The sequence below is a fragment of the Emys orbicularis genome, chromosome 1, assembly GCF_028017835.1.
Source record: "Emys orbicularis isolate rEmyOrb1 chromosome 1, rEmyOrb1.hap1, whole genome shotgun sequence".
Classification (NCBI taxonomy): Eukaryota; Metazoa; Chordata; order Testudines; family Emydidae; genus Emys; species Emys orbicularis.
Genome location: NC_088683.1, coordinates 69,323,720 through 69,349,562, shown reverse-complemented (window position 1 = coordinate 69,349,562; position 25,843 = coordinate 69,323,720). Strand labels below are relative to the sequence as shown.

General features: G+C 42.0%; 1 protein-coding gene across 1 annotated transcript; it reads right to left on the bottom strand.

Moving 5' to 3' along the window:
* Window positions 1-932: 932 nt before the first annotated feature.
* Window positions 933-24,834, bottom strand: CCT2 (chaperonin containing TCP1 subunit 2). The gene is made up of 16 exons (XM_065403866.1): window positions 24,709-24,834; window positions 22,836-22,910; window positions 22,250-22,315; window positions 22,032-22,143; window positions 21,661-21,737; window positions 19,187-19,299; window positions 17,504-17,706; window positions 16,347-16,447; window positions 16,137-16,264; window positions 11,958-12,061; window positions 8,086-8,205; window positions 6,230-6,358; window positions 6,021-6,124; window positions 4,477-4,576; window positions 2,831-2,972; window positions 933-1,176 (listed from the first exon to the last, which is right to left on the bottom strand). Exons 1-16 carry the CDS (start codon window positions 24,709-24,711, stop codon window positions 1,146-1,148), a joined length of 1,608 nt encoding a protein of 535 aa, XP_065259938.1. The 5' UTR covers window positions 24,712-24,834; the 3' UTR covers window positions 933-1,145.
* Window positions 24,835-25,843: the final 1,009 nt, after the last annotated feature.

Below are 25,843 nucleotides of genomic sequence, written 5' to 3'. Positions count from 1 at the left end.
AGTGGGGGAACATGGCAAAATACAGCCAAGTATGGAGGGTTTTACCGCTGAAAATAAAAGACATACCTCTTATGTCTGTGGCGTTCAGGGGGCTGTTAACTGCATTACTAACTGCAAAAACAGCGAATGTATCTTAGGAGAAAGAATACGAAAAAGTTATTCAGACAATCCCACCTTTCAACCGATTAACGTCAGTCTGCTTTTGTCACATGAAGCTGTCTTAATAACTTTATCCATTCACTTGATTGGCTACATACAAATAATTTAAAAGATAAATTACAGACTTGTGTGATCTCTTCCCCCAATGTTCAGTCATCCCTAATTATAATAATTATATAATTAAACAATTATATTACTATGCACAATTATGAAAAAAGCAGCAACTCTACTAAATTAAAATCTTTCAGAATAAAAATATGGATTTTATCCAAGAACATCCCAATAGGAGGAGAAATCTTTCTGCAACTTGTCATTGCATTTCCTGCCATGGCATATTGTAAATTTCGGTTCTAGCAGAATGATAAAAAAAAGCTTAACAGCAATAGATTTTTTTCAACATCCAAGTTAAACCCAGTTGTCTTTAATTGCCAAAAAATGCAGTGTATATCCAGTATCCGTTATAAAGCAAAACCCATGGCTGGAAATAATACATGCTGTAAGAGTTAAGGGGCACAAAAATATCATTTTCAAGCTAAAGTAGTAATGTAACTTCCACTATGAGAGGTCATTTGTATCCATTTCCTTGGTCACAATATTAAATATTTCTCTGCTCCGGATGCTGAGAAAGTCCACTGCAATTCCCTCTATATATCAAGATCACACTTACTCATTCTTTACCAAGAAGAAATCCCTCAGATATGAATTTGAAACTTTATTTCAGGGATCTATTGAGGGAACTAGGAAAGGAACAGAAGGAATATAGATGTTTCATACAACCCATGTTTTATTTGGATGTAAAATGCCTTTTTTAAAGCACAAAAACAAAATAAGTTAAATCTGCAGAAAAATGTAACAATGACATGCCAGTAATGAATACACTCTTTTACTTTAAGTTTCTGTTCCATAACCTCTCAGGAGGTTTTTTTTGTTTGTTTTTTTTAAGTACTTGGCAAGATCTGGTCCACACATCCTTATGGGTTGAACAGTTAACATGGGCGATTGTCTGGTACACGTTTCCTGAAAGAAAATCACATGATTTAAAATCGTATCTTCCCCTTGAAGTCAAGCAGACATTTTTTAAAGTAACTTAAGTTTTCCACCCTACTGTAAATTCAATGCCAATTATTTCCCTCAAATCCAGTATCTTGTCTCTGACAGTACCCAGCACCACATGCTCCCTGAGAAGGTGCAAGCAACCTAATGATAAGCTGGTAGGGATAATCTGTCCAGTAAGAGTCTTCTCTTAATAGTTAGAAACTCAGTTGAGACCCAAAGCATTAGATTTTATACCCCTTCTAAAACTTTAAGTAGTAATTTTACTAATGTAACTGGATATTTGTTATGTACATACAAAAATTCAACTTTTTAAATCTTTCCCAGCTGATGGCTAATTTAAAATTCAGTAATGTGCATAAGAAGTTCAAATTTTCCCCTCCAATATGTATTATTCATATTTATCAACAATATTCATGTTGCCCAGTCACCTAACTTCAGTTATTTCCTTCTGAAGTTTCTCAGAATCCTCTACGGATTTGGTTAACAATTGCAAATTGTGTTACCTGCAAATTTTGTCACCTACTTGTTCATTCCCTTTTCCACATCATTCACACACAACAGTTCTAGCAGAGACTTGTGGCACCCCACTATTAACTTTTCCCATGACAATCCACTAACATTTTCTAACATCTGTTTTTACAAAGTTAAAATTAAGGCTGAAATTCACCAATGTGGTGAGGGCTTACATAAGCCCTTTGTGTCACCAAAACCTTTTAGGTAACACCAAATTAGTTTTGCAAGGCTGTTGCCACAGGGATGAATTTTACTAGTAAGGAACAACGAGGGATTTTTCATTAGCAGTCATTTTATTTCCAATAAATTCCTCCAGTGCAGGACTTGATTTAACTGGGGAAAGAACTATCTTTTGCCACGAACTATATGAAGTGACTCTTCAAGGTGGCGTACAAAATTGTAGAATATTTCCAGGTACACAGATGTCAACATGCTCTAAGTTACAGCATCTGAATCATCCAAAGAATAGTGTTACTTACTTTAGAGTAACTGTAGTTCTTAGAGATGTATCATCCACATGGATTCCACTCTTGGTTTGCATGTGCCCAAGAGTGGAATCCATGCGGGCAATGACATGAAGAAATGTGGGTTACACATTAAGATTGGTGTGCTAGGAGTGAAGTTCATCTACCAATCAGCAACCGAAGTAGACAAAATAATAGTAAACAGACAGCAACAAGCAGTAGCAGATTCAATTTCAGATACATTATGGGCATCCAGCTACAATTTTAGCTTTTAGGGTTTCTTAACAATGAAGAGAATCAAAAACTGCCTTCACCATTTTTCTCCACAAATAACAGATTTCTCCAATGAATTCAGAGTTTAGTTCTACACGCTCTGATCAAACGCTGTGTCACAACTATGGATTTTCATTAACTAGATGATGCTTGAACAGACTAATTTAAACATCACAATGACTTTGGAGAGTCAATTGTTTCTGCTATTGCAAACTAATTGTGGGAATACTAAAATGTTAGAGTAGAACCAAAAATAGCTTTGTTACCAGGAAAAAAAAAAAAGATGAAAATATTTAGCTTGAAATGAAGGGTTCTCTCTAATGGTATAACTAGAACACTAAACTTCGATTCAGAGTTTAGGATACCTTGGTGCTGCTTTAATAATGTCATCCACACGAATAATCATTTCTGCTGCTTCAGCTGCACTCAGCAGAACTTGTCTCTTGACTTGGAAGCTTTCAGTTATTCCCAGGGTTGCCATGTCTCCAATGACACCATCCTTCATATCTTTAAAAAGAAAGATACTTTGCCAGAAGGGTTTTGTTTTTATTTAAATAAAGGAAAATCTTGTTAATAACCTGCATTATCCACAAAGCTATCTAAATCAAGTGCGGATAAAAAGATTACATCTCAACCATGTATTATCCATATGTCATATATTCTACAGAAAAACGATTTTAGAAATTATGTATTTTAAAGAAAAGGATCAATACTTATTACCTTTATCCCTCCACCTGTAAAGCCGGGTGCTTTAATGACTATGAGTCCAACTATGCAGGGCTAAAAGGGAGAGGATGTAAAATATCTCCACAAGTGACCTAAAATAGATTTCCTACATACAGAAATGTCAACGCCAAAATTCACCATCTTGGGATGTTCCTGGGCTAGAAGAGAGTGCTAGGTTCCCTTGGGAAGCTGTGAATATCCCCTTTCCAACGGTATGAAGCTTCCATTATGAAATGCCCTACAGAGCTGCAATATGATGGTCTTAAAGTCATGATATAGTAAGTACATACAAGCTGTTATTGAGGGCTCGTGTATTTGGTTAGTTTGTGACAAGCTAGGGTGTAAGCCTACCTCACACTACACTGCCACATACTAACAGTCTATGGGACCCTTCACACGAAAAGTTCCACAGTGCGCTTTGATTTGCCCCCATTTCAAAGTGGGCATCCACATTGAACCAATTATCCCAAACTCAAGCCAATAAAACTTACATCACATCATCATGAATACCATGTTTTCTTTCTATGCATGTGTATGTATTTGATATGCAAATACATGAATGAGGATATTAATATATTTAATTTTCAGGATATATTTACTAACTTTTTTGCACTATTAACTAAGAACTTGAAGATACCATTTACATATTATAGAATAAGTGTAGTCTTCTATATTTGAACTGAAAGTAGTAAGTTCTTTACTATAACCATCCTTGCTATTACAACCATGTCAAAGTGGAGCTTTTCAACCTTATGTCATTTATCACTTTGTTTCAAATTCTGCATCTATTTACTGTCACTTCCTAATGCTGCTACTCAATCTTGATTGAATCACAGCATTAACACTCACTGATGTGATGCTTATACTTTAACCAGAAAAATAAAAGAATACCTTATAGCCATACAGCCATCTGTATTCCAAATGGTCATGAACAAACCATGAACTTGTCTCCTAGTATAATTATCACATAGGACCAGGACAATTACATGTTAAGACAGTACAGGAAAAAGCTAGTACTTTCATTCATCATATGAAACCATGATTCACGTCCATTCAATTGGACATCTATTGATATAAATAGGTGTGACTACTTTTCATGCTACTGTGTTAAGATTCTACTTTAAATCCTATTTATTTTGTTTGTGATGCAATAAACTCTTGCCTTGACTTTATCACAAAGTCAAGTTTACGCCCAGTAAGTCACAACAATGCAAAGGCATATATTCCAAACCATAAAAAAGGACAAAAAAATTCAACACAATTCACATGCTATCAAATTTCTCACCAAGTCCATAAGTTGTTTTCCCTTCACTGTGAGCAGCTCTGAGCTGAGACACCAGATCTGCACTGTCATAGCCAGCATTATCAGCTATAATGGTTGGGATCTAAAAGAATAAATATGCATGACAACAGATCAGAGGATGTTTTAAATTGTCAAGCAAATAAAAAGCAAAAACAAAATAACCCTACTGCAACAACTCTATACAAACTTAAGGTTGCTTATTTACTCTTCAGTTACAAAAACATCTGTGAAAGAGAAAGGCAGTCACAAAAAAACATATACAAGCAGAAATTCACCAGTTGAGGTTGTCAACAAATGTTTTTCATTAATTTATAGATATACAAAGTTACACTATATGACCATTTGAAACAAAATATTTATCTGCAATTAAAATGGTTTGCAGTGATTTCCTGTGATCTGTGTAAAATAATTCTCTACACTGAGAATATACATGCAAATTTGCAGGCCAAAAGGAGGTGTTTAGACTGGTTGAAAATATAGCTTAGAAAAGGTCTAAAACTGCAACCTTTACTCTGAAATGGATACTAAGCAGCTCTTTAAAAAAAAACCTATTAATTTATATTAAAGGTACATATTTCAGTAAGAAAGAAATTGGAAAAAATAGACCAAAATATTTATTATGAGAATGCTATTCCCTCAGGATTGAGACCTTTGTAAGCAGTACTAGAGGGAATGCTAGCTACAATATTTTAGTTGGTTTTTCCTTCAATTTAACACATGAACACAAGAGTACATTTTCTCATTAATCATTTCAAAATGGTTTTGTGGCACTTGTTCCATTTTAAGAATGTAAACTTGCTGATGAGCATTTATCAACAAAAGAGTCTTCTACTCAACACATGTCAGTCTAAGTGATGCTAGAGCAAACTGTGTATGGTCATTAAAGAGATAGTATTCTCTAAATTAAACATTACTTTCTGAAAAAGATGTTTTCCCTAGTTTAAAATGTTGCTACTGGAAGTCAGGCTTTTCCAACTCTGTGTTCCAATATAAGCGAGGTTAGCAGTTAATGTGTATTGTATTCACTTTTCCGTGGTGGTGTCTCATTTTTCACAAGCTGAAACAAATATTTTCTAAGATTTTATGTAGGGAAGTTCAGACAGTGCTAGAGAATTTTTTCTATTAAAACATTACTGTAATCTCCCTGAATCAGCCACCTAAATCTGCTGGAACCAATGTGTGCTGCCTGTTCTATTGCTCTCTTCTGCCTTTAGCCTTAGGGTATATCTACACAGCTAAAGAAAAACTCATAGCTGGCCCATGCCAGCCAATTCCAGCTCGTGGGGCTTGGGCTGCAGGGCTGTTTCATTGCTGTGTAGACTTCCAGGCTCAAGTCCCAGAGCCTGGGCTCCAAACCGAGCATGGGAGGGGGACAGGAGGAGGAATGCACCAGGGTGGGGGGACAGTGCATGTGCTGGCCAAACAGACATTGCTACCAAAGTTCTCCAATCGGCAGCGCAGGGACGCAAGTGCACCTACAGTGGAGCACCCATAGGGACACTATTTGAAGAAGAACATTAACTTACCATTCTCAAGGCCTTCGCAAAAGACTCCATTGCAACAGATTCTTTGCCTGGTGTTCTGTTGGCAACCTCTGTGACAGCATTAGCCATCAGCATCTCTGAGCAACCTGTATATTAAAAGAATGTAAGTACCTTACAACCTGCCTTGACTGACAACAAGAACTCATACATTGTGTTGAAAAGAAAATGTAAAAGATAACTTGAATATTCACCTCCACCATAGACAGTTCTAGTATCTTTCACAGTTTGGGCAAGGACACACAGAGCATCATGCAAAGACCTTTCGGCTTCATCTATAATCTGCTGTGTTGCTCCACGCAGCACTATGGTGCAAGCTTCACCTAAGGTCAAAAACAGCAAAAACAAAGAGCTAAGAACATAGCCAAGAGAACATCAACAAAATTTTGACAGAATAGCTTTGACAGAATGAAAAACAGAGTCTCAAAAGCATTTATGATAGTTTTACTGACATCACCATGGACAAGTTTAAATTATTAGAAAAAAATGCAGCAGTGGGCATGTCAAAGTACAAATGTCAGAGGGGTAGCCGTGTTAGTCTGAATCTGTAAAAAGCAACCGAGGGTCCTGTGGCACCTTTAAGACTAACAGAAGTATTGGAGCATAAGCTTTCGTGGGTGAATGCCCACTTCATCAGATGCAAGACTTGTGTTGTAACTTGCGTCTGATGAAGTGGGCATTCACCCACGAAAGCTTATGCTCCAATACTTCTGTTAGTCTTAAAGGTGCCACAGGACCCTCTGTTGCAAAGTACAAATGAAAATTTCTAATGAACTCCATTAACCATGCCATTTTCATCCATGTCCTACTACAGAATATGCAGTATTTCTTCACAAAATAAATAGTTAACTTAGAAGCATCAGATAGCAAAGAAATAATTTGATAAACTACATATAGATCAGAAGTATTGGCACTTTCTGGTTAATGAAAGTTACTGAAATCTATTCTAGAAGATTCCTGCTAACAGGTTGCCACTTGCCTCACCACTGTTTTATTTACCAAAAGGAGGGTGGGGACACAGTCTTAGGTCCCAATCTTGCGAACACTTATGAATGTACATAACACAATTCAGTAAAATTAAACCAATGTACATATCTTTGCAGGACCAGGGCCTTAGTGTTGGCCAAGCTTTTAAAGACGAAATGTTACTTGTCACATGGTGCATCTAAAGTATCTATTCTAATGACAACCACTTAATGAACAGTTTAAATATAATGGTTAGTGATAAATAGGGCCCTACCAAATTCACATGCCATTTTGGTCAACTTCAGTCATAGAATTTTTAAAATTGTAAATTTCATGATTTCAAGTATTTAAATCTGAAATTTCCCTGTGTTGTAACTGTAGGAATACTGACCCAAAAGGGGGGGGGGGGGGTTTGCAAGGTTATTGTAGGGGGACTGTGGTATTGTCACCTTTACTTCTACGTTGCTGCTGGAAGCAGCGCTCCCTTCAGAGCTGGGCAGCCGGAGAGCAGCAGCTGCTGGCTGGGAACCCAGCTCTGAAGACAATGCCACTGCCAGCAGCAGCGCAGAAGGAAGGATTGCATGGTATGGTATTGCCACCCTTACTTCTGCACTGCTGCCTTCAGAGCTGGGTCCTTGGCCAGCAACTGCTACTTGCTGGCCACCCAGCTCTGAAGGCAACATCACAGAAGTAAGGGTGGCATAGTATGGTATTGCCACCCTTACTTCTGCACTGCTGCTGGCAGGGCTCTGCCTTCAGAGCTGGATGCCTGGCCAGCAGCCAGCACTTTCTAACCACCCACCTCTGAAGGCAGCGCAGAAGTAAGGGTGGTAATACCACGACTCCCCTACAATAACCTTGACACACACACACACACACACACACACTGCAACCCCCTTTTGAGTCAGGACCTCCAGTTTGAGAAACGTTGGGCTCCTCTGTGAAATCTGTATATTATAGGGTAAAAGCACACCAGAGACCAGATTTCATGGTCCGTGACGCATTTTTCATAGCTGTGAAATTGGATGGGTCCTAGTGATAAATGAATGAAATTATAATGGTTGGTTAATGGTAAAACACTTACCCATAGCTACACCAGAGAAGTGAATGAGCTTATCTTCTCCAATCATAACCTCTTCAATAAGCTTGCAACTTCCTAGTTTTACCAGCTCTGGGTGATCAAAGGTTGAGGCAATTTCACCACCTATGAATGTAAGTTCATGTTAAACTACTTGTTTGGTTACAGTCTATTTACGGGGAGACTTTGGCAAACCAGTAAAGAGCCTGAAACCACTATGGCTTATTGTTAAAGGCAGCCTAGTCAGCAAACTGTAAATTGGCCATTCAGCAGTCTCAGCTTGACCAAGGCAGGAGGGGAGGAGGTTTGGGGTGCCACAGAAAGGGCAGCTTGACCCCGCATCCTTCCTGATAAGAATTGTGTTGAAATTGCTGATACATGCATTTTAAAAGAGCAGGATGTGCCCCAGGAATGTCTATTGGGGTCTCAAGGCTGCAAACTCTGGGAAAACCCACACCTGGTTAATCAATAATCAGAAGGAACCTCTTGCTTGACCATTGAAACTGCTTACTTTACAAGTTTTCTTTAAGGGACATGTCATTCTATTACTAATGTATAAATAAGGGGGAAAAAGCTTGAGATAGTTGAACTCGTTTGGGGACTCTTTTTGGACTCTCCCTCTGGATACATCTTGCGGTCCCCACCGGCAGACTGAAGATTTGGCCACCAGAATCCTGCTGCTGTTTCACTTGAGAGCCACACTCAGATTTGGTAATTATCCAGGGTTGGGGGTGTTTTACTAATCTGTTGTGGATGTGTGTAAGTGCTTGAGACTAAGTAAAGTGTAGCTTTAAGTGAAAGCACTCTTGTGTTGTCCTGTTTGTGCCAGCCATCTATTGGTCGGACGGCCGTGTCTCCCCGATTTATATTCTGACACCACCTTGCACAAAGTAAAAGTTTCAACCCAAAGCTCTTGGTTGAAAGAACCCCGGGTAACATCTAGGTCAGGGGTCGGCAACCTTTCAGAAGTGGTGTGCCGAGTCTTCATTTATTCACTCTAATTTAAGGTTTCATGTGCCGGTAATACATTTTAACGTTTTTAGAAGGTCTCTTTCTATAAGTCTATATTATATAACTAAACGATTGTATGTAAAGTAAACAAGGTTTTCAAAATGTTTAAGAAGCGTCATTTAAAATTAAATTAAAATGCTGATCTTACGCCACCAGCCTGCTCAGCTCGCTGCCAGCCTGGGGTTCTGTTCACCTAGGCCAGCAGCGGGATGATAAGGGCCTGCGGCAGGGACCCCAGACCTTGGGGGGGGGGGGTTCAGAGATCAGGGCAGAGGGCTGGGGGTGTGGGGGTGCAGGGCAGAAGGCTGGGGTATGGGGGGTGCAGGGCAGAGGGATGGGGCTGTGGGGGTGCAGGGCAGAAGGCTGGGGTGCTCGGCTCATGTGGGTGCTCCCAGCCCCCTGCCCTGAGCTGCTCATGGCAGGGGGCTGGAAGGGATATGCCCTGTTCTACCCCCTTTCCCCGGGTTCCCTCCCTACCTCTCTCTGCGTCCTCTACGGAGCTGTGTGCATGCTGCCGCTCTTCCCCTTCCCCCTCGCTAGGGCCATCAGCTGATTGGCGCAGGGAAGGAGAGGAGGAGGGGCCGGAAAGCACCATGCTGGGGGAAGAAGCGGGGGAGGGGGGAAGCTTGGTTGCTGCAGAACCAAGCTTCTGCCTCCTGCCCCCGCAGGGGAGAGCGGTGGGCGGGAGGGAGAGCTGAGTGGGGCTGGGGGCCGGGACCGCGGCAGGGAGCTGCGTGCCACTCAAAATCGGCTCGCATGCCGTGTTTGGCACACGTGCCGTAGGTTGCCGACCCCTGATCTAGGTCAAGTCTTGGAAGATCTGAAGCTTCCTTTAGCTACTAATAGTAACACTACACCAATGTTTCCTAAAATTGGTGGCAGGACTGTACATCTCAGTTGATTCCCAGAGTCTCCACTTTCATGTTTTTTTAAAAAAAACATGGACTTATTTTATAGTCATAAAGTCAGTCTTTAAAGGGTGTGTGTTTTCACTAAGGGGAAAAAAAAAAAGGTGTGTGTGGGGGGGTCTAACTGGAGTTATCTAACATGACGTAAAATCCTAGGGAAGACAAGGCAGTTTGTAGTTTTTACATACAAGTTAGGTGGGTCAAGTTAAAGATTAGGCTCCCCATAATCTTTAACTTGACCTGCTAACTCACGCGAATGCTACAAACTGTCTCGTCTTCACCAGGATTTCACCTTGTTAGATAACTAGTCAGCTAGCTTGAGCTGAGAATACCCCTTTTCCCTTTAGTAACAACAATGCCAAACTGTTAAACTGAAACCAATGCAAAGAAGTTTGAGTTTACAGAGAACCTGAAACAATACCTCCAAGGCTTGGACTGTTCCATCCTTTTCAATGGGTGCTAACTCAGATGTCAGTGATGACAATTAATGTTGATACTTTAAGTATTTCACTGCTCAAACCATGTAAGAAAGGTGACAAAGTTTCCACCACTTCCCAAAGAATGTGGAGGGCACAGGAGTCGGGAAGATGTATACATTAAAACATGAAGGCCTTTATCACTACATGGTAGGATGCAACTGGTTTCATTTTCCTGAAGCAGAGGCTCAGCTTTGAAGAATTTGGGAAATTCAACACTATATATTGTGAAACTCCAGACTCCTGGCACCAAAATATTAACAGAGTCTAGAAGTATATGTTTGTTTCACCTCTGAAAAGCACTGTGAGATCTGATAAAGACACGACTGTATTACTTTAAATTTTGAATTAAATCCAATTATTTGATTGATCTGCTACATGAAAAACATATCCAGTACCCAACTATTTATTTCACTCTAATGCTTGACTAACATGAGTGTAGCTCTTTTTAGACTATCGTACCACTGTTTTATAGAATGCTAAGCGAGTGATATAGAGCTACAGTATGATCACTACATACAAACCTATATGATCTTTAAACAATTCAATCTTAATCATACTTCTCTTGGGATATTTAATTTATTTTACATACTATTGTAACTAGACTACTTATACTTCCCAAAAACCAAACAATGCTATACCTAGCAAGGCCTATCTGCAGCAGACCTATCCCACATTTCTTTCAGACATTCGATATTGGTTACTTAGGGTACCAAAAACATAATTCTGAAGATTTTTTTTTAAAGTTATTTACAGATAACCTTTAAAATAAAGTCTGATCCCTATCAAATCTGAAAAGCCTAAAAAAGTACATTTATCAGCATGCTATGATAATGCAGGGCTCATGAGCTAGTGCCAAATGACAACAGAAAGTTTAAATTTAAAGCAGAGTAAATTGAAGATAGTTCAGCTCAGTTTCCATCTCTTCTCTGCTGACAATAGTACTCACTGGGACGTAGATAGCTGGCCATTAGCAAAACAATTTATTTTAGAGGCCAAAAGCCATCAAGAACATAAGAATGGCCATACTGGGTCAGAACAGTGCTCAATCTACCTCAGTATCCCCTCTTCTGACAGTGGCCAAGTGCCAGATGCTTCAGAGGGAATAAACAGAACAGGGCAATTATTGAGTGATCCATCATGCCATTGTCCAGTCCCAGCTTCTGGCAGACAGAGGTTTAGGGACACCAAGAGCACGAGGTTTCATCCCTGATAAAATAGTAATTACTTTTGGGTAGATTTTACCTTGAGAGAAAGATCTTCAGGGGTTTTTTTGTATTTAACTCCCCCACACCCCACCCTCCCAAGTAAAATATGTTCATATAACTCCACCGCTTTTTACATTAACTGCTTTTCTTAAAATGAAAAGTTAAAGGCAAGTTGTATCAACTATGGAATCACACATTAACATTTAGCAGAAAATGAATTACTGATATGTCAACACTCAGGACATACTTCTAGGATGCAACACTCTTCTCTATACCTGTAACAAGAGCCAGACGTTCTACTCCTGCAAAGTCTGCATGTTCAATAGCCATAACACCAGCAGCACCAAACAGCTGTTCGGGATAGTTATAAATCAGTTGCCTACAATTGAAGCACACACACATATTCATGCTATCAAAAGACTGCATCTTTCATCAAAATTACATGATAGCCACAGAAATAAACCTGCTTCTCAACATGAACAGAAATGGATTTTGAAAGGAATTATTATTTATACTTTAGATTGCAAAAGCACTCAGGGTGCGAGGCACTTCCCAAACATGGAGAAAATGTCCCTGCACAAAGCATGAAGAGTCAGATAAATTCTAGGGGCATAACTGGAAACTAAGACACTGTAAAGTAACTTGTTTTTCTAACTGTGGTTCTTTAAAATGGGTTATCAAGATATATTCCACTTCTGGTGCACGTACACCCAAAGGCTCAAATTCAGATTATCTTGGCTGTGTCTGTTGGGACTGCGCCTGCACTGTAGTTGTCCTCATGATCCCCCACCCAAGGGAATAAAGGGAAGAGTGGTCCCAAATATCCTGAGTTCCTTCCCCAATACAGAATCCAATTCGCATAAGGTTCTGTAGTACAGGAAAGGAGAGCAGGTTGTATGTATTCCACTTCTGGTGACTCAAGAGCAGTAACCTGGAGCATAGGTGGGTGATGTAAGTATCTGAACACCTACCACAGAACAGGTCTGCCAAAGCACGCATCAGTTCTTGATACTTCTACAAGGGAGTAATGTTGTATAAATGTGCACCAAGCACATGCAGCTGCCCTACAGGTCTCAGGTTGGTACACAGTAGCTGCCTGGGACTGGCATGGGCTCCAATCTTTACTGGTAGATCTTGTCTGGCTGTTTCATAGCATGGCCTAGTGCAACTGTGAATCCAGTTAGATAACCTCTGGGCAAATACTGCCTTACCCTTCATCCTATCTGCAAATGTACACATAGTCTGGGGAATTCTTGAAAAGTTTAGTTGTGTCTAGACAGAACGACAGTGCCCTAAGTACATCTAGCGAGTGTAGCTTGACTTGCCCTTGGTTAGGGTGGGGTTTTGGAAAAAAGACAGGCAGATGGATCACTTTATTTAGATGGAAGCGTGAGTCTACTTTCCGCAAGAATTTCAGGTAAGGCCTAAGGGTCACGCTGTCCTTATGGAATGTAGTGTACACAGATTAGCTATAAGTGCCTGAATTTCTCCTTTAGTCACATATTGCCACCAAGAAGGCTGTGTTCATAAACAAATGGTAAAGTGAGCAGGTCAACAGAGTCTCAAAAGGTAGAGCCATTATACCAATCCCACCTCCACTATATTGAGGAGGAGATGACTCCCTGACTGAGGGGAAACATATCCACATAAGGCCTTAAGGAATCTAGCTATCATCAGGTGGGAGAACAACACATGATCCTGCATGGGAGAGATGGTTGGCTGATAATGCTGCCAAGTGAACTCTTACTGAGCTGATAGCCCTGAGTTCTTCAGCAATAAAAAGGTGGCCCAAAATAGCAATATCTGAGTCTAAGGGAGAGAATTGGCATTGTTGGGCCCAAATAGAGAATCTTTTCCACTTGGCTGAATGAGTAAACCTAGCAGTCTTTCCTATTCATGAATTGGTATATTCTGGACCTCAGCAGAATAGCTCCTCTTAAGTCATGATTAGGTAGTCAGTATCCACTGTCAGGGATAACAAAGCTGGGTCCAGATGGAGAACCTGTCCCTGGTTCTGGGAGATTATGTCTTGAAGAAGAGGTAAGTATCAGAGGATGAGTGGATAGATTCTGCAAGTCTGATAATGAAAACTTCATTGGCCAAGCTGGAGTCAGCATGATTACTACAGCTGAGCACTGTCTGAACTCGCTTAAGACCCTTGGTATTAATGGGATTGGTGGGTAGGGTGTGTACTTTATTCCTGATGTTAAGGGAATGAGGAAGGCATCTGATAGGGAGCCCAGACTCAGACCTCCCCGACACACTTCTTGTTCTCATTTGAGGTAAGTCTATGGCTAAGTGACCAGTTGTTGATGTCTTGTGTGATGGTGTCTTTAACAGATCATTCATGATCATTTGTGAACTGCCTTCTGAGGCAGTCTGTCAGGACATCCCGCAAGCCTAGTAAATGAAGGGCAACCAGAGTGATTTTGTGGCACACACCAACTGCTGAGTTGGACAGCTTATTGATAAAAGGGAAACGATCGTGCTCCTTCCTGTCTGTTTATACAAGACATTGCTGTCATGTTATCTGTTATATCTAGACCATCAATCCTCTCAATATGGGAAGGAATGCTGTGTGCATGTCCAATGAATTGCTTTCAACCCCAGTACATTTATGTGAAGGCAAGCATCTTCAGAAGTCCAGAGGCCTTGGATTTGGAGATGATCTTGGTGAGTTCAAGCATGTGTCATTAGTGTACTGGATGGCAACAGTGACAAAAGGTACCCCCTTTTACATTTAGAGGATTCTTTCACCAGTTACAGTAGGACTTCTGGGTGGTCTTGCACTTTAACGTTTATGTGACATTTACTGGGCAGATGCACAGATTTTTGCATAGAGCATAGGTGAAGTCTGGCATGTTTTGTGACATGTATCCAAGGGGCCGTGTGACTTCTGGCTCACTAGGCCCCTATGTTCTTATTCATGTTTAAGGATGAGCCTGCAGCTGGTTGATGAGATCCACTATGGTACTGAATATGTCCTAAAGCAGATAAGCCTTCGGTGTTATCGAAACTAGCAATGCCCCTTTGAAGTCTACCCTCTGTGTTGACAACAGAATCAACTTTTTTATTGATCAAGTCCCAGGGTAGTGAACAGCTGAAGAATCAGGTCAACGGAGTCACTTACATGTGTTGATTTCACTCAAATGATTCCTTACTTTTTCATGTGAGCTGCCATTACCACAGCCAGGCAGTTGAAGACCCTTAGCGCTGTTGATAGTTGGAATGGCAGAACTCTGTATTGATAGTGGGAATTTATCACTTGGAATCTCAGACATTTCCTATGAGTTGAATGGATTGTTATATGAAAAGAGGCATCTTGCAGCTCAAGAGCTGCAAGCCAGTCCTTGAGATCTAAGGAAGGGATTATAGAGGCTATCTGAAGCACCAGAGAAAGTCTAGAATTGGGCACCAGTCCTGTTTTTTCTTCAGACTTAACTGTCTTTCATGAGAGAAGTCCCCGAAAAAGGGATGGGGAAGGAGGGTGGGAGGTAGGGAGACTGAAATTGTATAGAATACCCTACCCCTTAGGGATGGGCAGGATGAGTAAAGATCCTCCAGATGTTGTAAACTGCTCTCAACCAAGATGTCAATTAACTGCCTTGATGTAGCCGCAGGGTGAGTAGCCAATGAAGGGAAGGCAGAGTGTCTTCCTTTGGTACTTCTGCTTAGACTACATTTGTGGTCTAGCCTGATTCCTTCTTGGTGCAGGCATGTAGACTCACAGAGATCTTTGAGTTGCTTGTGAGTCTTTCAGCAAGAGTACAGCCTCATCGGTTTTACTATTCAAAAGATCACAGCCTACAAATGGCAAGTCCTCAGTGATAAGTATATGAGATGAATAAATAAAGAGATCAACCTATAGTCAGTTGTTTATTGTAGGTATCACAAAAGAAGTAGATCTTAAGGAATGTTTAAAAAGAAGGCGGCGGCGGCTCTGCAGACCAGCTCAGAAAAGGTGTTCTATATGTAGCAAATGGCATGGAACACTACACAGAGAGCTGGAGTACCAGTCACAAGAAGTGTCACGGGAGTTAGGTGCCTAAATAGCTTTGAGGATCTGGGCCAAAGACGATTCAGAAGATATGAGGTAGATATAAATAGATTCTTGTACTCAATCACAAGCAGCTTCAACATAATGCAAGGGACAAGGGAGAGCGAATGGAAGGATTTAAAAGGTAGGGGGCATGGCGCAATCAGAATGACAGGTAAGGAAATTACTTAGCAATTGTGTTTTGCATGGAGTGGAACGGGGTGGGCAAGGAGTGATATTGGACTCAGTGAAGACGTTACAATAAATAAGAAGTCTGACAATAAATGGCTGGATGAATCTTATGTGTGTGGGTAGAGAGAGCTGGGTCTTAAAAAAGTTATGAAGCAGCAAGCTTTTAATAATAGAGAACGTGTGGGGGACAGTCACATACCTTATTCCTTCCACAATAAATACATACCTGTTAATAAAGCAGTTTATTCCATGCTTAAGAATACGTTCAACCTTCTCTTTCATTTTTTCTTTTTCTGCTTGTTCTATTTCTGCTACCTTTGCTGTCGAATCCACTCTTACACGAGAGCCAAAGACCTAAATTAAAAACAAAGATGTAAGATTTATTTGAAATTTAACTCAATTTATGAAGACCACTTCTATTATATTAATCACCTACCTTAATTTTATCTGTATCCATACCAGTGTTTGCAATAAGTATCTTTGCATTTTCAATTCTTTTTGGCTGGTTGACGCCAATCTTTTTATCTAGCAGAAAGCCTGTAGTGAAAGAGAAAGTAGTAAAAAACTCAGCAGGCCTGAAATGGGAAAAGGACTATTATTCTAAAGCAGAGGGGGGCAAACTACGGCCCGTGGGCCACGTCCGGCCCACAGGACCCCTCCCTCTGGCCCCCGAGCTCCTGCCAGGGAGTGGAGTCAGGACAGGCTTGCAGAGGAGCCAGTCCAACTCCCTGGCAGCACGGTGAGCGGGGTGCAGGCTAGCCCCTGGCCCCTCCTCTTCTGCTCCCCTCCCTCGCAGTCACAGTTCCCCCAGCGCCTGGGCAGTATGGCTGCAGCTCCGGCCGGGCGGCATGGCTATAGCGCCGCTAGACCTGGTGCTCCAGGGCGGCACAGTCAGGGGGCGGGGAGCAGTGGGAGCCGTCAAGGGGCCTGGGCCCTGCTACCAGTGACAGGGGCAGAGCAACCCAGGGCCCCCATCCACCCTCCAGCATGCTTGGCCCCTGTCCCCAGCATCCAAGCGCAGACAGGGAGCGAGCCCTGCCCGACTGCCAGGGAGAGCAGCCAAACGAGCAGGGGAAACGCACAGGGAAAGGACTGAGCCCCTCTTTCCCCCACCCCACTGGTAACGTGGGGCAGGAAGAGCAGGGAGGGTTGGATGGGGGCCCCAGGGGGGCAGTCAGGGGGTGAACAGGAGGGATTGGATAGGGGACGGGCGTCCCAGGGGGCAGAGAGCAGGGGTGTTTGGAAAGGATGTGCGAGTACCAGGGGGCAGTCAGTGGTGGGGAGAAGGGGGAGTTGGATGGGGGTTCCGGGGGGCTGGATAGGGGGCGGGGGCCAGGCCATGCCTCGCTGTTTGGGGAAGCATAGCCTCCCCCAGCCTTCCCTACCCAGCCCTCCATACAATTTCTGTACCCGATGTGGCCCTAGGGACAAAAAGTTTGCCCACCCCCATTCTAAAGTGTGTCAAAAATTTGTATAGATTCACCTACCAATACCATAGCAATGTTTCCTGAAGCACATACAGACAGATGCATATATCTCACATATAGGATTAATTTCAACTCTCAAATACATGGTCCCTGAATAAAAACATACCTTCATCTAAGTAAGAGTCTATCAGACTTCCACCTAGTTTCTTGATAATATGGATAGCTTCCAAATTACCAGATCCTTTCAGTCTAAGAACAGCTTCCACTGCTAGTTTAGTAAAGTGATTTTTATGATGAGTAAGTAGTTTTGAGGACAGCGTGGTCCCTGCAATGTTCATTAAGTCTTCACGGAACTTTATTTCATCATCACTAAAAACAAACACAATGTAACCAAGTGAATAAAATTAAACGGACAGGACTGAAGAAGCAATTCACCTGACTGACAACCACTACACTCAGATTTACATATATTGTTATATATTTTTCCCTCAACATTTTTGAAGTGATGTGCAGTTGCAAAATAGTTGCACTTTGCAAATAGTTCATTGTATGCCTATCTACATGTGGCACTCTCCTCTTAGGATATGAATTTGAATAAAAGCACCTCTTGAAAAGGAGTTCATGCTCAATGGATAACAAACCACATATGGCCTGTTGCATTACTGCATACATATATTATTGATACTTCACACTCACATAGTGCTTTCACCTATACATTTCTTCAAAAACAGAGTAACGAGAAACTGCAGAACTAGAATTAATTTGCAAAATGGACACCATTAAATTAGGCTTGAATAAAGACTGGGAGTGGATGAGTCATTACACAAACTAAAAACTATTTCCCCATGCTAATTTTCCCCCTACTGTTACTCACACCTTCTTGTCAACTATTTGAAATGGGCCATCCTGATTACCACTACAAAAGTTTTTCTTCTCCTGCTGGTAATAGCCCACCTTAATCGATTAGTCTCATTAGAGTTGGTATGGCAACCCCCATTTTTTCATGTTGTGTGCACGTGCGCACCCCCCCCCCCCCCATGATATAAGCAATATTTTTTTTGAATAGATGTTATCACAATTTTCTTTAGTTAAACTATAAAGGCTTTTCAAAAATAGACAAATTATCTTAAAATACTAAACGATGTAGCTGTTTAACTAGAATATAATTTGCCTTAAAAAATAATTTTCCCCTTCAACAAAATTTGCAATTTGTTCAGATTTTTCAGTGTGTACTGTAAACTTCTAGAGTGGTAGCCGTGTTAGTCTGTATCAGCAAAAAGAACGAGGAGTACTTGTGGCACCTTAGAGACTAACAAATTTATTTGAGCATAAGCGTTCGTGGGCAATATATATACACAATATAGCAATATATATACACAATATATATACACACACACACATATCTTCCTACTATATTTTCCACTGCATGCATCTGATGAAGTGGGCTTTAGCCCACGAAAGCTTATGCCCAAATAAATTTGTTAGTCTCTAAGGTGCCACAAGTACTCCTCATTCTTTTTGCTGATACAGACTAACACAGCTACCACTCTAGAAGTTTACAGTACACACTGAAAAATCTGAACAAATTGCAAATTTTGTTGAAGGGGAAAATTATTTTTTAAGGCAAATTATATTCTAGTTAAACAGCTACATCGTTTAGTATTTTAAGATAATTTGTCTATTTTTGAAAAGCCTTAACTAAAGAAAATTGTGATAACGTCTATTCAAAAAATATTGCTTATATCATATTATATTTTAAGTTTGTCCTACCCATCTGTGACAGTTTACATAGAAATTAATCAGGACAACCAAAGAAGATTACTACTGCAAATGCAAGGTATTTACTAACCCATGATCCACTGCAGATTTCAAAAGGGCCTCTCTTGCTGCTTTTGTAGCTTCTCTCCAACCTGCAATGATGGTTTGAGGATGAATCTTCTTTGCAATCAATACTTCTGCCTCCTATTAACATAAAACATATAATTAATTTACTTCAACGTCAAATTAGAAGCGAGGAAGGCAATTTATTCAATAAGAAAATTTAGAATCTTTTCAACATCAAAAGGAGACTTTTAATCCACCTGACAGCCAAAACGATCAGAATACTCTTAACAGGAATGATTTAGGAAATATATATTTACCCTCTAATACTACAAATACAGATGTGGTCATTCATGCTGCTAGTATTTCCTACCTAAGCAACTAATGTGCTTTATTCAGGGTGGCCCTTGAAGATCATCTGGAAGTCTAGTGCAAGCCATAGCTATATTTTGAACGGGCAAGCAAGTTATTCTAAAAATGTATCGCCTACTCGAAGCTCTGCATTGGCTTCTTGTTCACTTATGGGTGCAACTCAGGGGGCTGGTGAGAAATCTTCAAAGCCCTGGAAGTCAGCTACCCAAGAGATCATCTCTCACCTTAAGCCCTGTCATTTCAATTAAGATCAGCAGGTGCTCTTGATGTCAGTTCCTGGAGCTAAAATCTCTAGGCCCTGTTGCAGAGCTTTGTTAGCAGGAGGTCCTTGCCTCTGAAGCTCCCTCCACGGGTAGCTCATGAGAGTCAAAGCTCAGTAGCCTTCAGAGTACACAGGATGACATTTAACTGGTTAAAACAGGCACTACCAAATCAATGTAGGTCTTGCAAAAACAATCATTTACAAAGCCTCTCAAAAATGTTTCCTTTTTCTTAATTCACTGGGAAAAAAGATTTAAAAGGAGTATTTTCCTGAAGTGTTTGCAATCAAACACTGTACCATTCTGCTAACTGCAAAAGCCAGAAAGTGAAACTGATTATACGATTAAAAAGGCAGTTTCATTGTTTCTTTTTGCATATCAGTTGGGTGAGGAAGACAACATAAATGGGGAAGCAAGTTTATTTTAAAAATCCTTTCAATTGCAATAATTCAAGGTGTTATTAGTAATAGATAAGGAATACGGTTGTTTAAAATACTATAACTATTAACAGAACAGTGTGACCCAAGGATCTCTTAATGCCAACTGGCATAGGGAACAGGGGTACATAAGGGTTTCAGAGATCCTCTGGGTCTGGTGTCTACATACTAGTCAACCAAAGAATAGTATGCAAGATCTCTTATGATAGCCTGTGTCACGCTGGTCATAACTATGAGATATATGTACAGAAAATATATGAGAAAAAGTTAAGTTATCTAGGTCTAAGAGTTAAGGCAGGCTATCAGATGATGATCCACATGCTCCTGTCCGGCAGGAAGGACGAGATGCTTATCTCTGTGTGCCTGGTCACGTGCATTGAGTGTTGTATGGCTCACAATGGATGCCCATTTACAGCCTGAGCAAAATGTTACTCAATAGATTGTGGGGATTGCAGGAAAACACAACAAAGGTTATCCGGTTTAGAAGTAAACAGCATATAATAAACAGCTTTGGGTTTGTTTTTGTGCAGATGGGAGGCCATTTTCATGCAGTTGCACCCACAGTCCCCCCGCACCTCCCACTCATCTCTGGGACTGCTTCTCCCCCCCACCCCTCTCCTCTTGAACTATGCCCCATTCAGCATCATGGCACCATGAGCAAACCGCTAGCCCCTTGCTATTTTTTTTGGTGGGATCTTTTTGTGGTTTGGACGAACCAGACTTGTTTTTGGGTGGTTTTCCTGGTAACCTGTGCAGATGAACCCCCAGTTATCCTTTAATTTGTGAGGACAAGCCACCAGTTGGCTTGATCTTATGAAGCAGGGATCTCAGCCAACTTGGTTGAAGCACTGGAAAAAAGACTTGGGGCAAGCTATCATGTAGGACACAGAGGCCTTGTGAGTTAAGTTTAGGCTCTAGAATGCACATTATGATTGAGTAAAGTGCTATGTATAAAATAAGGTGGTGATCCTGAGTTGAATCTTGTAAGCTGGTGACTACTACTCCTTTGGGAATAGCAAATCAGAGTTCTCCACATGTTAATTGAAATGGGGGTGGGCATTCCAGAGGAATGGTTGGAGGACTTGGGGGTTGGTGAGGGCCTATTGCTCGCCTGTACAGAGAGAGTGAGGCTGGCAGAGGCCTGGAAGGTAGTACTTGCGTTACCAGAGACTGGTGAAGTTAAGGAACTGATACACAGCAGGCACAGACAAGACTTCCTCACATTAAGGGTAGGAGGTAGCAAGGTGTTTCACAACCCTGGATACCCCCAAGAAGCAGCACAGACAGCATCTAAGTTTTGTTCCTGTATTTAACAACTTGATAAGTGATACACTAATGCTTACTCTATTGGCGGCACCCTACTCCGTCTATGGTATCAGAGCACTCGCATACCAGATATAGTAGAAAATGTTTAAAAACAAAAGTTTCATTACCCTAAGTAATTCAGCTGCCAACACAGTTACAGATGTAGTTCCATCACCAACCTCATCATCTTGAACCATCGACATATCTAAAAGAGAATACTACTATGTTAGTTTATTTATTCAAATATTCTGTACTGCTCAGTACTAACTACAAATTTTGTATATTATGGGTACACTAGTTTGGAAATCAAAAACAGGGTTTTTAAAAAACCCAGGGGCAGGATTAATTGCAATAACTGAGCGTCGTATTATCAGCCCGCTACATAGCAAAAAAAACTTGCTCAGAGGATGTTGTTTGTTTGCTAAAGTAAATGCTATTTAATAATTGACCTACAAGGAGATTTCAAATATTGTAATGACAAACATCTAGTCAAACTCACCAACCAAAACTTTGGCAGCTGGGTTGTCAACTCCAATAGATTTTAGGATGGTTGCACCATCATTGGTTACTGTCACTGTGCCATCTCTTCCAGTACTTAGAAGAATCTTGTCCTACAGGATGCAAGATTTAGGATACTGCTTGAACATGTACTTCACAGTGTTAACAGTTGCAAAGACCGTTAAAAATATGGTGTCTGAAAGCCTGCAGATATCTTACCATGCCTTTAGGTCCCAGAGTGCTCTTAACCAGGTCTCCAATGGCAATAGCACCAATGAAGGATGACTGGAATAAAAGTGAACAAGATCAGACAAGGATTCATCATTTATTTTATAAGAGTAAGCAGCTGAAAATTAAAACATAACAGAGTCAGGAATTACAACCACTTGTCCTGATCTACTCCCTCCACCACCATATCCCATCCCTTTCCCTCCCCTGGTCCGGCTCTGAAGTCAGGCAGCTTCTTCTCCTCATAACCTACATGCCAGCAGAGGAGTCACTCAGAGCACAAGAGATGCTGCTCTGTCTGCCCATTCTCAGTTCATGTACCCAGCACCCCAATGACCCACAGAAGCTGGGAGCAGCAACTCCATGGAAACTCCTGCTCAATCGCTACAAACTTAGGCTGGAGCATTCTCAGTACAGATGAAATCTTCAAAGAATTATACTTCAACAAGTCTCTTCATGGTTTCCATGCCCTCCATGACAGTGTGATTTACACAGGGCCTTACTTATAATGAAAACTGTCAGACAACCTTAACTATAGAAGGTATTAGCAATTCTGCTGATATTTAAATAAACTCACCAACCGAGCTGTCTCTGCTTTTTCTTCATCTGCTCCTGCCTTGAAAATATTCACAGGTGCTAGGGAAAGGGATGCCTGAAATAATAGTAATCATAATGTAATTTAGCTTTATCACATCATTTTCAGAACACCTCACAAACATAAGTTGAAATTAAATGATGTTTTATGTTATTGTTGAATTACAATACTTAATATCCCCTATTCCCAGGAATATTTTAATGAATTAATCTTTAACACACTTTTTATCTAAATCTTTTTTTTTTTTAATCTTCACTTTACTGATGCTATATAGAGCCTCTTAATTTAGAAAGACATGTATTACCTCAGGGGCACAAAAGGACTCAAATGCTGTCTCCAACTTTGCTGAGATGAACTACCAGAGCAAATATAAGATTTCCTGCCCTGTTCTGTCCTGCAGAGCACAGGTGACAAGGAGATTTGTCTGGAAACTGACCAGATTTCACTGGCAGAGATTTCTTCTGTGCTGGCAGTGAACTAGCTTTCTGATACCCCTATTCCTGGAGTGAATACAGCTATTCTCCACTAGCCAACAGCCCTGGAGGAGCATTACCAGTTGGCATAGTTTAAAGGAGCCAGCTCTTAATTACACCAGGGCAGAGGTGAGCCCACCAGAAAACTGGGAAACCAGAACGTTTATTTCTCCACTGCTCTGCTGCACCCAGCAGAGAATTGGAGCCACTCATGTCAAAGTTTTGCAGAATTACTGAAAACAAAGATAAAAACTTAGATGACACTTTTAAGTTAACGTTATCACAATTTTACTTCCTTGCTTTTCCCACGTCAATTACACCACAATAGTAATCAGTATTTTTTAGCCCATTAAAATTAGAAATCTAAACTTAATCAAGGCCCCCATGAATTCAACAGCAAACTAGAACTAAGTTGTACAACACCCAGAGCTGCATTCTGAAACAAACTGGGGATTCTTCAGCAGCTTCAAGTCAACTCAGAACCAGAAAAAAAGGAATATAAGTGATATTAGCCTGTTTGGATATTTACAGTATATTCAATTTTACACCACTGCAAACTTTTAACACAGTAGATTGTTCTGATATAGGGTTGAGCCAACTCTGAAAGTTTTCTCAAGGAGTAGGTTTCTTTCCAAGTCCCCGTCATCCGAAGAAGTGAGGTTTTTACCCACGAAAGCTTATACCCAAATAAATCTGTTAGTCTTTAAGATGCCACCAGACTCCTTGTTGTTTTTGTAGATACAGACTAACACAGCTACCCCCTGATACTTAAGTCCCCGTCAGTTACTAGTAGCCTTATGTGCAGAAACACAAAGACTTCGCTCCCCTGAACATATTTTACCTTGTTTGAGGTGGATGATCTTGTTACCCAGGTAAATCCTAACCTCGAGTCTGCCAAGGGCCGCCTGCCTCAGCCACATCCCCTGGTGCCCCCTGGGAGAGCGGGTCCCAGAGCTGTCACTAGCCCTCTCGCCAGCAGGCACGTTGGACATTGGCCCCAACCCGACAGCCTCAGAGCCCCCGGGTCCCTCCCCCACTCCCGTGGGATGGGGCGGCGGCCCCGCGGCGATGGTCCCCAGAGTGACGCAGGCCGGGCAGCGGCCCCGCATGGCGAGCCAGCCCCAGCGCTACGGGCCTCGGCACCGGGCGCCCCCGGGAGAAGAATCTGTGGCGCTGCCCACAGCGGGAAGCCGCTCTAGAAACTTCTAGGCCAGCGCACCACCGCCGCACAAAGGCGGGGGAGGGCCCGGAGCCGCGGGCGGCAACGGCAGAAAGCCACAGCTCCTCGCGGCCCATGTGGGGCTGGCGCAGGCACAAGCCCGCCCCGCCCCGCCGCTCGTTCCCCGGGGCCCGCAGGGCCAGGGCCAGGCACGCAGCCTTACCATGGTGACGGTGAATCTGCTACCAGCGTCCTGCCGACCGCCTCGCGCCCGCTCAGAGTCACCGCCGCGCGATCCGTCCCCAGCCCACGAGCTACCCCACAGCAGCCACCGGAAGTTGCGTCGCCTCCCGCTGCACAGCGGCCGCTCCCTGCCAGCAGGAAGCGGAAGGGCTGCCTCGGCCTAGCGCGTCACCCTATTGAATGTTGCATTCTGGGAGTTGTGGTCTTACGCTGGCGAAAGGGACCCCCTGAGGGTGAGGCGGAGGCGGTGTCTTCCCTGTCCGGTGGAGGCTGAGCCAACTTAGCTACTTTGTCACTAGATGTAGTGACTTTTCGATTTCCTTAGTGAGAAAATAAGTGTCAAAGTGACCAGTGACACATCTAGCGACTTAGGCACAAGCAGCTCAATAGTGTTAATACGATCCACTCTGTGCTCTTCTGGATACATTCTGTGGCCCATCATGGCAATGTCCTTTAGGGTGACCAATGTCCCGATTTTATAGGGACAGTCCTGATTTTTGGGTCTTTTTCTTATATAGGCTCCTATTACCCCCCACCCCCTGTCCCGATTTTTCACATTTGCTGACTGGTCACCCTAATGTCATTACATCTCAGTTGAACATGGCCTCCGAAGGAATCACATTCCAGGGCTTCTTGCGCTGAGATCACTATAATCTGCAGGCAAGGAAAAGCAGCCCAGATCAGGCAGGTGGCTTAACTGCAGCTGAGCCTCCCTTTCTTGCAGTCTGGATTTGAGCCAACCGATTAATGAAAGGGAGTGCCCAGAGCCAGAAGAAAGAGGGCATTTGTCTGACCTGAGTGCTGCACTGCAGGGAGCCAAAAAAGAAGATTTTTTAAAAATCTGCTAGCTTGACCCCTTCCCAATTCTCCCCGCTTATAGGGTTTGATTTCTGAAAACAGCTGGACAGCTAAGACCAGGTCAAGCCACGGGAAGGAGTAAAAGAGAGCCAAAATCAAGTTAACTCCATCTTTGATCCTGTAGTAAAGGCTTCATCCCTGGAAGCACAGTGCCCCCTGCTCCATTGGGGAACATGGCAACATCCCATCTCACCTTCCATCCCTGCAGCTCTCCTGCCTCCCCTGCCCTGCCCGCTTCATTAGCCATCTTTCCCTGC